At 48.3% G+C, this 15,197-nt stretch overlaps 1 protein-coding gene across 3 annotated transcripts in view; it reads right to left on the reverse strand.

Annotated features, from left to right (window-relative positions):
• Positions 1–15,197, reverse strand: part of PRKCB (protein kinase C beta) — a 334,566-nt gene that overhangs the window by 10,503 nt on the left and 308,866 nt on the right. For all 3 annotated transcript variants that reach the window (XM_023246795.2, XM_023246794.2, XM_019820790.3), the window contains one exon: positions 14,184–14,324. In XM_023246795.2, coding sequence (XP_023102563.1) covers positions 14,184–14,324 — 141 coding nt within the window. The remainder of the gene's footprint in view (positions 1–14,183; positions 14,325–15,197) is intronic.

A 15,197-nucleotide genomic window follows, 5' to 3' on the forward strand; every position in this document is an offset into this window, starting at 1 on the left:
GAGGCTCTGAGCCTCCCCCTTCCCTGCACTCCCCGCCACTCCCCCCCCCCCCACCCCTGCCTCAGAGAACAATGAAATCTTTAAGTGAGATAGCAGAGGGGACATGGAAAAACAGGGGTTAACCAAGGGGGCACAATACGGCGGGAGCGTGATTTTCCTGCTAATAAGCAGCTTACGGAGCTGGCAGATCACAGCCTCCCTAAGTGTTTCCGTGTTTTTCAAATGGAGCTGTCACTGCCCATTAGCTTCAGGAGCGCTCCCTAAATGGAGACGTCAGCCCTGGGGAGGCACAGCCTGGAGGGCTCTGAGCCTGCTGTGTCCTTGGAGAACGTGCTGCTCTGCGGCTGTGATCCAGTGACACGCGCAGCGTGGACCACACCTGTTTCTCTGGCTGCCCTGGCTGGGTACTTCAGCCTCACTTAGCTACTGAAAGAAAACCCACCTCCCTTGTGGCCAGGGCACCACTGGAGCTCCCGGAACCGTGCCGGGGACCCAAGCCAACATGGTTATTTAAATCACAAGGCGCCTCTTTCCAGGGTGGGAGAGGAGAGCAATAAGGATTTTGACTTGTTGTTCAATTGTGCCTCTGAATCTGAGAACCTAGACAGTTTGAAAAGCTTCTCTGTGAGCTGCTACATGTGAGCTCTTCGCCCCCCACCCCTTCTCTTCTTTCTAATTTCTGTTTCATTGTGTTAATAACAGCTCCGGGTCTGGCTGTCGAAAGTGGAGTTGGCTTAGTCATAGCAGCAAGACGGATCTTTCAGATGCCAACCTGGATATGTCATTTCTCTGCAGTGGCTCCCCCTTGCCCAGGGCCTACACTGCTCAGCAGGGCTCACAAGGCCCTGGTCACCGGGTCACTAGCCTCTCAGTGCCCATTCCCCCACCCCAACACGCCCTCCAGCTGTACTCGGTCCCCGGGGTTCCCAGAACACTCATGCACTCTGTCACTGCCCAGCCTTTGCAATGAGCTGTCTCCTCTACCTGGGGGGGGGGGCACAGAACACCTGCGTCCAACCCCCCCCCCCCAAACCAGAGCATTTCCTACACATCTTTTTCCTCTCCAGACAGATGTCACTTCCTCCAGGAGACTTTCCCTGGACCCCTCCTCTATATGCCTGGGTTTATCCCACCAAGATATAAGATGTTCATCAGACAACTGGTGGGGGAGTGGGGGGGAAGAAAGTTGACATCAAACTATCCACCAATAGGGAAAAGAAGTTAAATAAGTAATGATACATCTATTTGATGTATTATAATGCAACACACTTTTAAAAATTAAAAGGAGATGTAGAAGAATATTAAATGGCATAGTTACATATAATTACTAGCTGCATACAATATGTTCCCATTCTATAAATTATACACACAAATGTGTGTGCTTACAGATATTGTATATTGTCTATGTGCATATAAAGACCAGCAAGTTACAGACTGCTTACTTTTCTCCTTTATCTCTTCTGCTTGTGTGTTTGAAAATTTAAATGACAGATTTTTTTTTAATAAGAAAAAAACCCACAAAAGCTCATTTAAATGAGGGAGCTATTGCCATTTTGAGGCCTTGGTGCTTCTTCTGCTGGAGGTGTGTTAAAGCATTGGAGATATGATGGCACACAAGAGGATCCCTGTCCTTGTCATCACGGAGCTTGTGGTCTAGCAGGAGACAGACACACACACAGGCCACCACGTGGCACCATGTGACAACTGGGGCCATTAAGCACAGAAGTGAGGCACCTAAGAAGGGCCAGGAAGACTTTCTGGAGGAGGTGACATCTAAGTTGAGTGCGACCAGAAAGAAAGACACCAGGGGAACCCGGCCTCTATCAAGACAGCAGGAACCCAAACTAGAAGGTCACACTGAAAATATACATAAGCCATACAGCCTGGGCAAAAAGACAAAAGAGTATTCTTTTTTTTTTAATGTGCAAATTCAATGAAATTCTGGGTCCTTTTCATGCCTTACAGACAGTTCTCCGCAGCAGGACAACACAGGAGGGCCCCACCCAGTGAGAAGCAGTCAGTTAAGCACAGAGCTGTAAACACGTTGGATCATTTTTAAGTCGTTTGTGTACCAAGGTTTCTCTCCCCAGCAGAGTCAGACAAAATACAGCATAGAAAGAAAAGAAAGATTAAAGCTCCTTTGTCTGCAAAGAGTGAAGATTCCTTACAATCGGGGTGTCTGATCTCTTGTGTCTATTTAGTTAGAAGGAAGTCAGCAAGAGAAGGGGCTTTTGCACTGGGTAGCGAGTTTGGTGTTTTGTTTTATCTAAAAATAAGATGCAATGCTTTCTTTTCCTCCAGATTTTGGTCTAAATGCCATCGCCTCAGAGGAGCTGTTCGGGATCACCTCCGGACAAAGTAGGACCTCCAATTCTCCCTTCCTGTCAATTCTCCTTCAGGGCATCACTTTCGCACAGGAAATAAAAATACCCAAATAGCCCAATCTCTATTACATGTTTATTTCTTTACTTCTCTGCTGATGAATTATATTCCCATCTAGACTGTAAGCCCCACAAGAGCTGAAGTCACACCATGGCCTTCCCAGGACACAGGACAGGTTTTGGCACACAGCAGGCACTCAATGTTGTCAGACGGATGAGTAGCAGTGCCTATTAAGTACATATAAGCCCGATATTGTTTAAGTACTTCATAAGCAGTATCTCATTTAATCCAATGGTTCCACGATGTCTCTGCTGTACAGCAAGGCTTAAGTACCTATGATTTGATCCCAGATCTGGCAACAATCCAGACTCTTCCATCAGCCTTGTACATTTCTTGCCGAAACAAACAAGTCATTCAAAAGCACAAGAAAAAGAAACAACAAAACCCTTTGTTATTTCACCCTCTCCATACCTTCATGACCTTAACATTTTAGTCTGCTGTCCTGGCCGGACAAACAGATGGATGGAGACTTTGTATAAAGATACAAAATATAGAATCAGTCCTTTATTATTTACCCTGCTTTTAAGAAACGAGATGAAACACTCTAAACATTTTCCCGTGTGAACAGAGTGCCATATTTTTCTTATCTATTCTTCACCCATGTCGCTGGCTTCAAATAAAGCTACCCCATTTATTTGCCTATGTTTTTATAACTTCGATTCTCACGGGTCTGTGAGACAGGCAGGAAAAGGGTTATCTCCACCGAACAGATAATTTGGAAAGTTAACGACTTGGTCAGGGCCATACAGCGTCAAGGAGGGGAACCAAGATCCAGGGTCGGGTCTGTTCGGTTCCAAAGACCACGGGCTTCCTACTACATTTTACTGTCTTACGAATGGGGAACTTAAATGCCGACTCGGGTACCGATTCCTTAAGCAGGTGAGCTGACTTCCCTAAGCCAACTTTTTGTTAGGTCGAATTAACCTACCTTATCGTGTGGGGTCAGGAGGACTTGATAAAATGCACAGAAGACATGTGACATGGTAGCTGGTAGCTTCCATGGAGTGCAGTGAGCTAGTCTACTGGCAGTGGCCGTGCTCTGGCTACAGAGGGGTCCTGCAGGCCCTGCCATGACTCAGCCTCTCCTGGGATATTGCTGTTGCAAGTACAGACGTTTAAGACACAAACGGGTATCTTTTCCACCCGAGGCTAGTGGGATATGGGAGGGTGCAAGGTGACGTCAGGCCCTAAATGGGGCTCCCAGTTAGAAGTGAGGGGCAGATGTGGGCCCGGGGGGCAAAAGGGACACATTTCCACTCCCTCCCCCCCCCCCCACCAACACAAGCCTTGCTGCCTCGAAAAGACATTTTTTAAATTTTTTAATGTTTATTTATTTTTGAGAGAGACAGAGAAAGAGTGAGAGTGGGGGAGGGGCAAAGAGAGGGAGACACAGAATCGGAAGCATGACCTGAACCAAGATGGACGCTCAACTGAACGAGCCACCCAGGCGCCTGGGCTTGGAAAGACATTTTAATGCAGATTTACATACCAAGAAGTTGTTGTTCTTCAGTGGTGAAGAGTGGTTGTTTTTAAGAAACTACACGTGTAAATAAACAAGAAATGAAAGTTTTTGTTTCCCTTTCTGGGTCATGCATGTCTTGACATCATGGCCTCAGAGCCTTCATGGAGTCAGTATTTCTGGACAATCAGTGAGCTCAGGGCCATATAAATGAGAAGGAAGAGGGGCTTAAAAAGAGTGGAGGAGGCGACTCTGAATTTACCCTACAGAGGCACTCATGCGTATGCGAAACTAGGAAGCTATTGAAAATGAAGTAGATCTCGAGATGCTGACAAAACACAGTCTGCGAGACAGAAGGTAACAAAGTGAGGCACGGGAATCGAAGATGCGTGCTGGCATCCTCCTGTGTGATGTGGGGTAGTCCTGCGCTTGTACTCAGCCTCTCTAGAAGGCTGGCCCAGAACTGGGCCACTGTGAGTGGCTCCGGGAAGGAGAACCAAGGCACCTAGCTGAGGGTCAAGGGCGGGCGGAGGAGACAGTCTCACTGTATAGTTTTGATGCTGCTTTGCATATTTCACATATTTTAGGATTTTTTTTTTAAAGGAGAGAAGATCAGAATATCGAATAATATAATGACGTCAAGAATGAGAAGACGAGTCTCTGAGAGAAGATTGTTCTGAGGTCACTGACAACTCCCCGGGAGAAATGTCAAAACAGAGAGGTGGAGGCAGAAGCCAGATGCACCAAACTAGAAAAAGAATGGATTGTAATGAAATACGATCTTAGAGGTAACAAGAATTAGCAGTTCTTTCAAAGGTTTGTGTGTATGAGCAGACAGGGGCAGCGGTCCTACTAGTGGGAAGGAGCGATCCCAGGTTTGAGGGAAGGGGTTTTTCTTTAATGTTTATTTATTTATTTTGAGAGGGTGGGGGAGGGGCAGAGAGAGAGAAAAAGAGAGACAGAGAGAGGGTCCCAGGCAGACTCCGTATTTTCAGCACAGAGCTTGACATGGGCTCGAACTCACGAAACAGGCCTTTAAATTAAACTGGCACTCATTTGGACCTACTAGCTGTGTGGCCATGGGCAAGTTACTTAACCTCTCTGAGCCTACCTCCTTACCTACACACGGAAGGTAATAACAGTAGTATTTCACAGGGCGGTTGTGAGTAGACCGAAGGCTCTGCTTTCTAGTAAAACTGAGTAATTTCACAGAACATGCCTGGCCCATTTTATCGTTACGGTTGTAAACAGTATTAATAAAGTCCTGCATCCATTAACTGGAGGGCCCATCTTCTTGTCCTGGTTCTGTTCTATTTCCTGTGTAAGTCACTGAAGCAAATCTTCTGGCCTCTGCTTGTTCCTCTCTAGAATGATGGTATCTATACCCACGTCGAAGGGCTCCTCCAGTTCTGGACTTCTGTTACTTTCAGTGGTTATTGCCAGACATATCCTAAGAGTTTTGTGCTCTCCCCCAGCATGTGACCTTCCCATCTACCAGTTCAGTTCACACGGCTGGCATCTCCACCGGGGGACAGCTCAGAGTCATGCACTTGGCAAGTGATTTAGGAACTTCAGTTGGCCCAGGAGTCTGCCAACTCCAACTGCCCAAAGGGAGCCTGGTTTGATCCACAGCTCTCCACGGGTGGGTGGAGGGAGGGAGAGAAAGATAAACAGACAGACTCCGGGCCTCTGTGTCCTAAACAACTCTTGGCTATTTGTGCGTCAGTGTCTGAATGTAGCCTAATATCCTGACGAGGATCTGTGTAAACTTCACACTCTGGATAACCGAAAGAACAAACAGAGCCGAGTGGGGAGATGTCTACTCCTTAATGAGCCCGTCTTGAGTGCCTCAGCTCGGATGCTGCCATGCCCTGCCCTCGGAGGTCACTCAACGTCTGCGGTCTTTGTCAGCCTCGAAATCAAAGCCTGAAGGAGCCGGTGAAATTTGCATCTTTGAAAACCCTGCCAGTGAAGTGTAAAAGGTGTGAATATGTTACTTGTTTGTTGCGACATTTTAAAATAAATTTTAAATCATTTGAATTGTGAAGAATATCTAGTCTCCGTCTATTATGTAACAGACACTGTTGGATGGTGGTATTGGCTCCTTCCCACCGGTGCAATTTCAAACCTTAAAAGGGGCTCCAAGTGCTCCTGATAATCTTTCCAAGGATACTGGCAGTGTGGAGTCTGTGGTTCAAGGCCTCGCTCTGCCACCTGCTAGCTGCGGGACCTTGAGCAAACATCCTAACCTCTCCAGGCTGCGTGCCCTCATCTGTCATATGGTGACAATGACACCCATAGAGACCCCCATAATGACACCCATAATTCTCTCTCATAGAGAATTAACTGAGGTAGTGCCTGGAAGGCACTTAGAACGCTGCTTGGCACAGACAATAACTCAATATTTTGTCCGGTATATTTGAATAGTACGGGTTTCAGAAGAATGACTTTAAATCCCAGCTTTCTGAAAGGTATTGTTCTCCTGAGCATTTGGTGCTGCCTCGGGGAGGGAGGTTCTATTCTTAAATAAATCGTATTAAGTAGAAAGTTCGCCCCCTTTCTTAAGCCTTGCTTTTAGAGTTGTAATAGCAAACATACAAAGGTTACACTTTGTGGTTTCAATTCAGAAATGTCAGCACATCAAACACACATTCAGACATGCACTCAGAGACACTTACTCATACGCTGTAAAGGGCAATTAGGTTCGGAGGAGAATGTCACATGAACAGAACTGCAGCTCATTAAAGCAGTACTTGAAGCTTTTGACCTCGGCTACACAAACAATGTTTTCAGATGACAGGATTGCCGAGAAACCAAGTCCTGGGAGCATGATTTACTTTCCGAAGCAGTTTGGCATCTAGACTCCTGGAGGATGCAGGCCATGATATGTGATCAGATAACGATGCAGTGTTTGGGAAACGCTATCACATGAAAGGCTGTCGTGATGTAGAAAGGGGACCAGGGGCTCTGCGTTTTCAGCCTCCAAGATCCCAAAGCTTTGCTGATGTGCAGATGCCTGAAAACCGTACGGGGCTTTATGTCAAGTGACGAGGAGGACAGGTAACAAAAGCGGAAATGATTGGAATCAGACTATCACACGAGGAGGGGTTGGAGTCGGTGAGGCCTGACACTCGGGCTGGAATGAATGGAAGGAGTGAGCAATGCCGATCACGTCTGGGTGGTCCCGGACGGTTGCCCAGGATGAATGGCTCTTACTGTCCGCTTCTCAGAGAGCTGTACTCCTCAAGCCGCGCTCAGAATGAATGGGCCATCAGATGGAGCACACTTTAGAACGAAAGAGAGCCACGTTCACTAGCGGGCAAGTCACTGTACAAACACCCTAGTAGTTAGGCCTCCGTGGGCCGTAACGAAGCAGGGTGTTCTTGTGACCTGGTTACTCTTCTCCCACCTCCTCAATTTGCTGCATCTCTGCTGACAGCTGGGGAAGGGAGCCCAAGGCGTGTGCCTCTACCCAGTTTTCACAGCAAGCTTTGCACTGGGCATTAGGGACACCGCCAGACTTCACTAAGGCAATTCCTACTAGCGTATGAATGCCACCAAAATCTCGATCGGGCATGTTGATTTAAACACACTACATCAGCATATCTTCTACTGTGACTCGAAGCACCACATACGACAAATTCAGCCAGCAGACATGCTCACCCATGGCCTCAATGCACCCTTTTAGTGCAGCACAGCCAAATTCTGAGCTGCTCACCCAGACCAAGGGGACTGCCTGGCTACCACCCCGAGCACGTGGGACCTCCCACAGAATTTACACTGACAAGAGGAGGAACAGCCATGCCCTACTCCGTGCCCCGCATGCCAGCACTCTGAACTCCAGATGCTTTCACGACAACCTATTTTATCCCTTCATCCTGCTTTTCGCCAGGACCAACAACTGGCTACCACGTTACACTCGAGGAGCGATTATGCAGGCAGTCTGAAGGGATTCTCCTTCATCCATTCCTTCTTGGCCCCTGGGGCAATCACTGGGCATCCACAAGGTGCCAGGAACCAGGGAGGGCTAGGTGTGCCGATATGAACACATCCTGGAGGCCCTCAGGCAGCTCCGTCCCGTCCAAATGCCCACTGGCTCCCACCTAGACGACCGCAAGAGCCTCGAACCAGTCTCCTGATTTCACCCCTGCACCTACAACAGTCAGAGTGATCCTCTGAAAACCCAAAGTCGGATCATGCCATTTCTCTGCCCAGGGCCCTCCAAGCGCTGCCCATCTCAGCCGGAGTAGAAGCCACAGATCCTACAGTGGCCTGCACCATCTTCCCCTCCCGTGGCCTCACCAGTATCATCTTCTTTTCCCCCTTCCTTCGCCCACTCAGCTCAGCACTTGGATTCTGTGCTCTTCCTTGAACATGCCAGGCAAGCTCTTGCCTCAGGGCCTTTGCACCTGTTACCACCGCCCGAACCACTATCCCCCCAAGATACACACATGGCTCACACAGTCCCTCACCTTCCTCCCATCTTTGCTGAAATGCCAGCAAGGCTTTCCAGCCACCTCTCTCTGATCCACCTCTCACCATCCTCACCCCTGCTCTGATTTCCTCCACAATGCTTATCTCCTTCTAACATATTTGCTGATGTTTTTTAGTTTATTTATTTATTTTGAGAGAGAGAGAGAGAGAGAGAGAGAGACTGAGAGAGTGAGCAGGGGAGGGGCACAGAAAGAGGGAGACAGAGAATCCCAAGTGGGCTCTATGCTGTCAGCGTGGAGCTTGACACAGGGCTTGAACCCGCAAACCGTGAGATCATGACCTGGGCCAAAACCAAGAATCGGGCGCTTAACCGAGTGAACTACCCAGACGCCCCTATTTGCCGATTTCTATGTCTATTGTTTGCCCACTCCTTCTAAAATAGAAGTTCCACGAGAGCCGGAGATTGTGTTATTTTCACTTCCCTGTCTCCAGCACCTAGAATGGTACCTAATGTCAATAAACACCTGCGGAGAGGATGACCCAGGGCGCTGGGCGACATCCCAGGAGGACAGAACCAGAACACCCTGCTTCTCAACCCACCGCTCCACCACACGCTCAGCCACACACACCGCCTTCTAGCACACAAACTAGCACCACCCACCAACACACACTGACCCACCACAGCCTGCCGTGTGGCCCGAACCACATTCACCAGCACGCTCTGTACTAGAGCTTACACACCCCTGCAGCACAGCCTTCACCATCCTACACGGCATACTAACTACAACAGGATCTGCCTTTCAGCAGATGAAAGGTCCGGCAGCAGCCCAGCACATGTGAAAACACGCAGCATCTCGGGCCCTACCCCGGACCCGCTGAATCAGAATCCATATTGTAACCAGGTACCCAGGTGACTCGTGTGTGCACAGCAGCATTTAAGAAGATCTGCTAGGTGACCCCAGGGCACCCATAACACTGAGCTGGGCGACAACAGAGTGCAGGAGCCACGGCCCTCGATCCAAAGCGCAAGGATTCACGCGCTGCATCACCGACCCTTCCCCATGCTCTCCCTGCGCACACAACCACACGATGCCATGACCGAAACAACTCAGCACCCAAATCGAGCTCTTTAGGAACTTACACAACGACCTATTCATTCGAGATGCCCTTCTGCATATGAGAAAAGCACCCTAGGCTCTAGTATATATCCCTAGAGAACCCCTTATGTTCCTCTGCTCAGAGCATTGCAGCCTCTTACCTTACAGCCATTCGTGGATTCCTTCATTTATTCAGTAAAAATTATGAAGTGCCGGCTAGGTGCTAAACCTTAGGCTAAGCACCGGGAATCAACACTGACAAAGACAGTCAGAACCCTTCAGTCCTAGTCAAGAAGACTGACGTCGCGTGGAACAAGCAATTACAATAAAGTGTGATGAGTTTGTTGATAGGACACTAGCAGAGAATCAATACGAGCCTCCCTGAGGGGATGATGTTCTCCTGATCTGATGAGGGGGAAGGAGCAAGACACCGACAAGGGACAGAGGACGGAGGTGGGCGAGGCGTGGGGAAGGGTGCGGGCATCCCAGGTGGATGGCTACGCACGGACAGAGCCGGGAAGGGAAGAGAACGCAGTCGCATGTTTGAGGAACCAAAAGAAGCTCAGAAACACTTGTTTTTGGAGGCAGGAGCTGAAGCTGTGGAGGGGGCAGATGCTGGACCATGGAAGATCCCCAGATGTCACATATGCTAAGGAACAGCAGGCACGATTCTGGGGGCAGCAGAGAGCCATCAGGGAAGCTTTAAGCAAGAGCGACACAATCAGATGCACATTTGAAAAAACCACTCAGGTACGTGAAAGAATGTGCCAAAGCTAGTGTATCTCAGTAGTTATGAACAATGCTCCGCATACGGCTCCCTGCCATAACAAAAGATGGCAAAACCCACGTTAATGAACCTCCAGTAATAGCACCCTTCACTGATGTTTGAATATGATCCTCTGTTATTACCCCATGGTTTTTTTTTTTTCTCCTGTTGCTCTCTGCTTAATAGTATGCATGAATCTGGAACACTGACAGATACACGCATGCCTTTTAATAACCCGCAAGGCACATGGCACTCTGCACACACTTACCACGGGCCTCGGGGAGGGTGTGCGGAAGGGAAATGTGAAATCCTTGAGTGGGATGAGGACTCTGAGGCCAGCAGCCACAGGCCAAAGGCACAGGTGCAGGTTGAATCGGAAGACGGGGTGATGCATGTGTTATTATTATTTCTAATTCAGTCTCAGGCAGCAAGGGCAGTTCCTGCTTCCCCTGAGAGCTGGTGGCTGAACATCTTGAAATATCCAGTCCAGGGCAATCACTGCATTTTGAAAGCCACTGTTCAACCCACCAGAGGGAATTCAAGACATTGGCTGGTTGGAAACCATTATCGAACGCAGAACAGTCTGAGGATCCTATTGATCTGTTATTAATTATTGTAATCTTTTTATATTATCAGTGGTTAGAACAGCTCCTTTTTCCTAAGTATCTTCTATGAGCCAGGCGCTGGCTAGATATTTTTATATTCATTATTGCTCAGCAGGAAGTTTCAAAATATTTACCCAGTCAGCATGGACTCAGTTGTAAAGAACCAGTACTAACAGGAACCGGTTACATGCCAACCTGACTTTGAGTAATCACTACCCCCCAAAATTTTAAACTGAGTCCTTGGGCCTCGTATGACTTGTGGATGTGTTTACTTCGGCCTGAACTGGGTTTAATTTTTAACAATGTGTGGCTGATATATCAAAAACTAGTGAGCTCTCACCTAAAAATCTTGGTGAGGACAGAGCAAGGCAGAGCCTGTATCCCTGCAGGGCAAACCTGGCTCGTAGAAGATGCTCAGAAAAAGGTAGCTGTTATTATGGATAATTAAAAAAGAAGACCACAGTCATTAGTAACGGTCACCAGAACCCTGCAACTGGGCAGCTGGAGGTGAGCGCCTGTGGGGCCTTGTAGATAGCTTGCCCGCCCTGCGGTCTGCCTCTGTCCCCAACCACTCCCTCTCTCATATTTACATTACCTGCCTGGCCTTGTAGGCACCTGAGCCTGCGACCTGTTCCCAGAAGGCACCACCCCTCACCCAGACTAGGCGAGAACCAATGTCTTCCCCTTAAAGAAATTTTCCTCCTTGCCATGTCCCCCCCTCCCCATGAGCTCTTAACACTAAATTCCACAGCACAGAATCTCAGCCTGGGGCACATCAGATTCACCTGGAGGCCCCACCCCCAGGGTTTCTGAGTCACGGTTTCTGGGGAGGGGCCCGAGCATTTCATTCCTCAAATTCCCAGATGATTCTGCTGGTCTGGGGACCACCCTTTGAAAACCACTGCTCTACAACTAAAGAATGAACCCTACCCAGAATGTCACCGGGTTCAACGCTGGGAGAGATGCAGACATTTGCATCTTTCTGCCGGCCAAGTGGAGGGGAGGGTCCACATTTTGAGACGTCATGAATAGCCCATGAAACCCCCGTAAGTTTTGTGTCCCATCTCTGAGTTCCCAGTTCCCTGAATGGAGAACCTGTTCTTCTCTCCCAGGCTGCCATTTTGATCTTTTTCCAAATGGTTCATTAGAAGTGAAAGTGCTGCCTAGGACATGCAGTGCCCCTCTGTCACGCCCAGTGCACACACGGACGTCATCTTTGGGAAACAGCATCAGTTGGGCTCAACACTGTTCTATCCCTCAAAGACCCTGCACCCAAGACATCAATCAATGTGTGACGCCGCTAACAAAAATCATTATCCACTCTCCAAGAGGGCCGACTGCATGCCCGGCATGCACTGAGCACTTTACGCGTCATAACGATCCTCTGATGCAGACTATTAACATCGTCGAATCACAGGTGATGAAACAGGGGAGTAGACAGGGGAACAGAGTTCACCAGCTCTAGAATAATCAACAGATTTTTGTCAGACCCCACTGTATTCACTTGAGGGTCAGACACGATTAGAAACGTGCTCAATCCTGTGCCTGTATTTGAAGACGGATGCTGATGACCTGGCAGACAATCAGCACCTGCAGGTGATGTCATTTGGGACATGCTTGCAGGTGGAAGGTGTGCATGTGTGTGTGTGTGTGTGGGGGGGGGTGGGTATCTGGCCTGAAATCACGGGCTCGGGAATTTAAGACCAGCATCTGCAAATGTCTGAAGGGTGCTCTGCAGAGAAAGAGGCTCTTGATGACAGAACAAGCCAGAGGGATGGCAGTCCGGGGAAGCTGATTAGACACCAACATGTAGGTTTGCCACAATTAGAAGGGCCGGAAGGTGGAACTGGCTGTCTCTAAATAATCTAGCTTCCTAACCTCAGGGAGTGTCCAGAGAGACACAGGATGCATCAAGGATGCTGTAAAGCAGGGATGCTAATGGTGTGGGATGGTCGGGAAGGTGCAGCACCAGGGAGATGGGGAGAGTCACCTGGGAGGCTTTCTTTTTTTGTTTCTTTAATTTTTTTTAGTATGTTTTTACATATTTTTGAGAGAAAGAGAGAGTGCAAGTGGGGGAGGGGCAGAGAGAGAGGGAGACACAGAATCCGAAGCAGGCTCCAGGCTCCGAGCTGTCGGCACAGAGCCCGACGCAGGGCTCGAACTCACAAACCGCGAGATCATGACCTGAGCCCAAGTTAGACGCTTAACCAACTGAGCCACCCAGGTGCCCCACCTGCGAGGCTTTCCTAAACCTACACGCCCTTTGCCCCTGGGCATTCTGCTATGCCTCGATGGAGTCAGGCTGTCTGAGATTTGAATCCCTACGTCCTTGCACGCTGGCCGAGTGACCCTGGACAGAGCACTTAAGCTCTCCATTTTCTCTTCCAGGACACAGAGTAACAGCACCTCCGTAACAGGCTGTGGTGAGGATTTCATCAGATGCCACACGTGAAGCGCTTACTAGGGTGCCTGGCGCGTAATAAGTGGCCACGAAATGAATAATAATGCTATCAACATAACTACCGTTATCGTCATGGATCTTACAATTTCCGGTTACAACGACAGTGTTTTTGTGCATGTTTCAGCCTCGGTAGGCAGTTTCAGAGCTCATAATAAAGTCATCGGGTCTCCACTCATCTTAGTCTAACAAAGAAATATCCCGTCTGGGGAGCTGTAGTTTGGATTCATTCAGGGCGAACTCCTCCTCCCTGGGTGTGACAGTGTGCCCAGCCGAGTCTCTGGGGATGGAAAATCCTCCCGTGTGTGCACAACTGTGGAAATGGGAAGCTTGTCTTTTTATACTATAGACATTGCCTCCCAGCTGGACCCACACTCAGAGCCCCCAAGAGGTCTACGAGCGGGCCAGCTTTGGCTTCTATTCTGTTTCACTCGGGTGGGAGCTGGCTGCTGGAGCTGTCTTTATTTACTGCCTCAGACGCACTGTATGTTTCAGAATTAAATTTAAATACTGTAACGTGGCCTTTTCAATGTCAATTTGAAGAGAAAAGAACACAGTCGAGCCAAGGAAAGAACGAGGGCAAAATGAGACTCTTTGTCACGGTCCAAAACCGGACCTGAACTCCCGCTCACTGACGAGACATCTCCAAAAAGTTGCCAGCGAAGACAGTCATAATAACTGAACCAATAAAGCAAAAGTTCGTATCTAGCATCTCTCCCGCATTTGTAGAGGCCGGGCTGTGTGAACAGAGATCTCCGTTTTTGTACCCAGTGACTGTGCGCATCAACGGGAGCACTTACAGACACATTTGAGGGAGCCATCGATGTCTGGCCCTCGGAACACCGAGGGCGCACACACTCGGGAGAGGAGAGGGTTATGTTACGCGTGTGAAGCCAAGAGTCAGAGAGACCAGTTTACTTACGGCTTTTGGCTTATACGGGGGCTGGATCTCTTTGCGTTCAAGTTTCTCCCAATCAATATACCGGAAAAATGCATGCTCTTTGATGTCACGTTCACCTTCAGGTCCACAACCCAGACGTTTGCCCGGGTGTTTGGTCATCAGCTTCAAGAGAAGAGAAAGGTTGAGTTTAATGAACTTCGGAGGACACGTGAGCCACTCAGAAATGAGGACTCCAATGAATTAGGGAAGAAACGACAATAAGAGACTCAATTTTTATCTTCTGCTTTTCATTCCAGCAATACCTTCCCAGAGAGGTCTTTATAATCGGAAGACCCGACAACAGTGCCTGCCGCTGCTTGTCCCAAAGCAAGACTGCTTATGGTTAATCAGACCTAAGCCTCAATGTGGCCCTGAACTTCAAGTTAGAAATGTCACACGATGCATTCTGATTTAAGAATGAGTTTTACGCAATTACTGGTGCATTTAATGAGGACAGTTTCAATATCTTCAAATGCCCCGCCTCCCACCTCGAGAAAGCTGGAGTGTGACCAAGGCAAAGGCCACGTTCATTCTGATAATATTTGCATTTCTCAGTAAAGCGCTTGTGAAAATGACAAAACAGAAGAAAAAATATTAGTCAAATGGACCCAAGTTTCAAGTAATTACTTTCCAAAAGCTCATTAAATAGTCAAAAGCTCACCCAGCTCATTTTGCTTGGATCGCACATTACACTAAACTCCGCTGAGGTTTCTTTGGTGTTCCATTTAAATTACTTAATTATCAAAACCCTCCATCTTTGGGTCTCTGAGCCAGTGCTAAATAACAAGATGAATAGATGCTCCAAGATGAAACCAGACAGGCTTCCTCTTGTAAATGAATCCAAAGCAGAATGAAAATATGTCTGATCTCAAGATTTGAGCAAATGCACAGAGAGCAAAGACAGAGCTGGTGATTTCAAAACAAAACAAAACAAAACAAAACAAAACAAAACAAAACAAAACAACCAACAAGAAGACCCTCAAAGAGGAAAAACAA

This window comes from Felis catus, chromosome E3 (assembly GCF_018350175.1).
Source record: "Felis catus isolate Fca126 chromosome E3, F.catus_Fca126_mat1.0, whole genome shotgun sequence".
NCBI classification, from domain to species: domain Eukaryota; kingdom Metazoa; phylum Chordata; class Mammalia; order Carnivora; family Felidae; genus Felis; species Felis catus.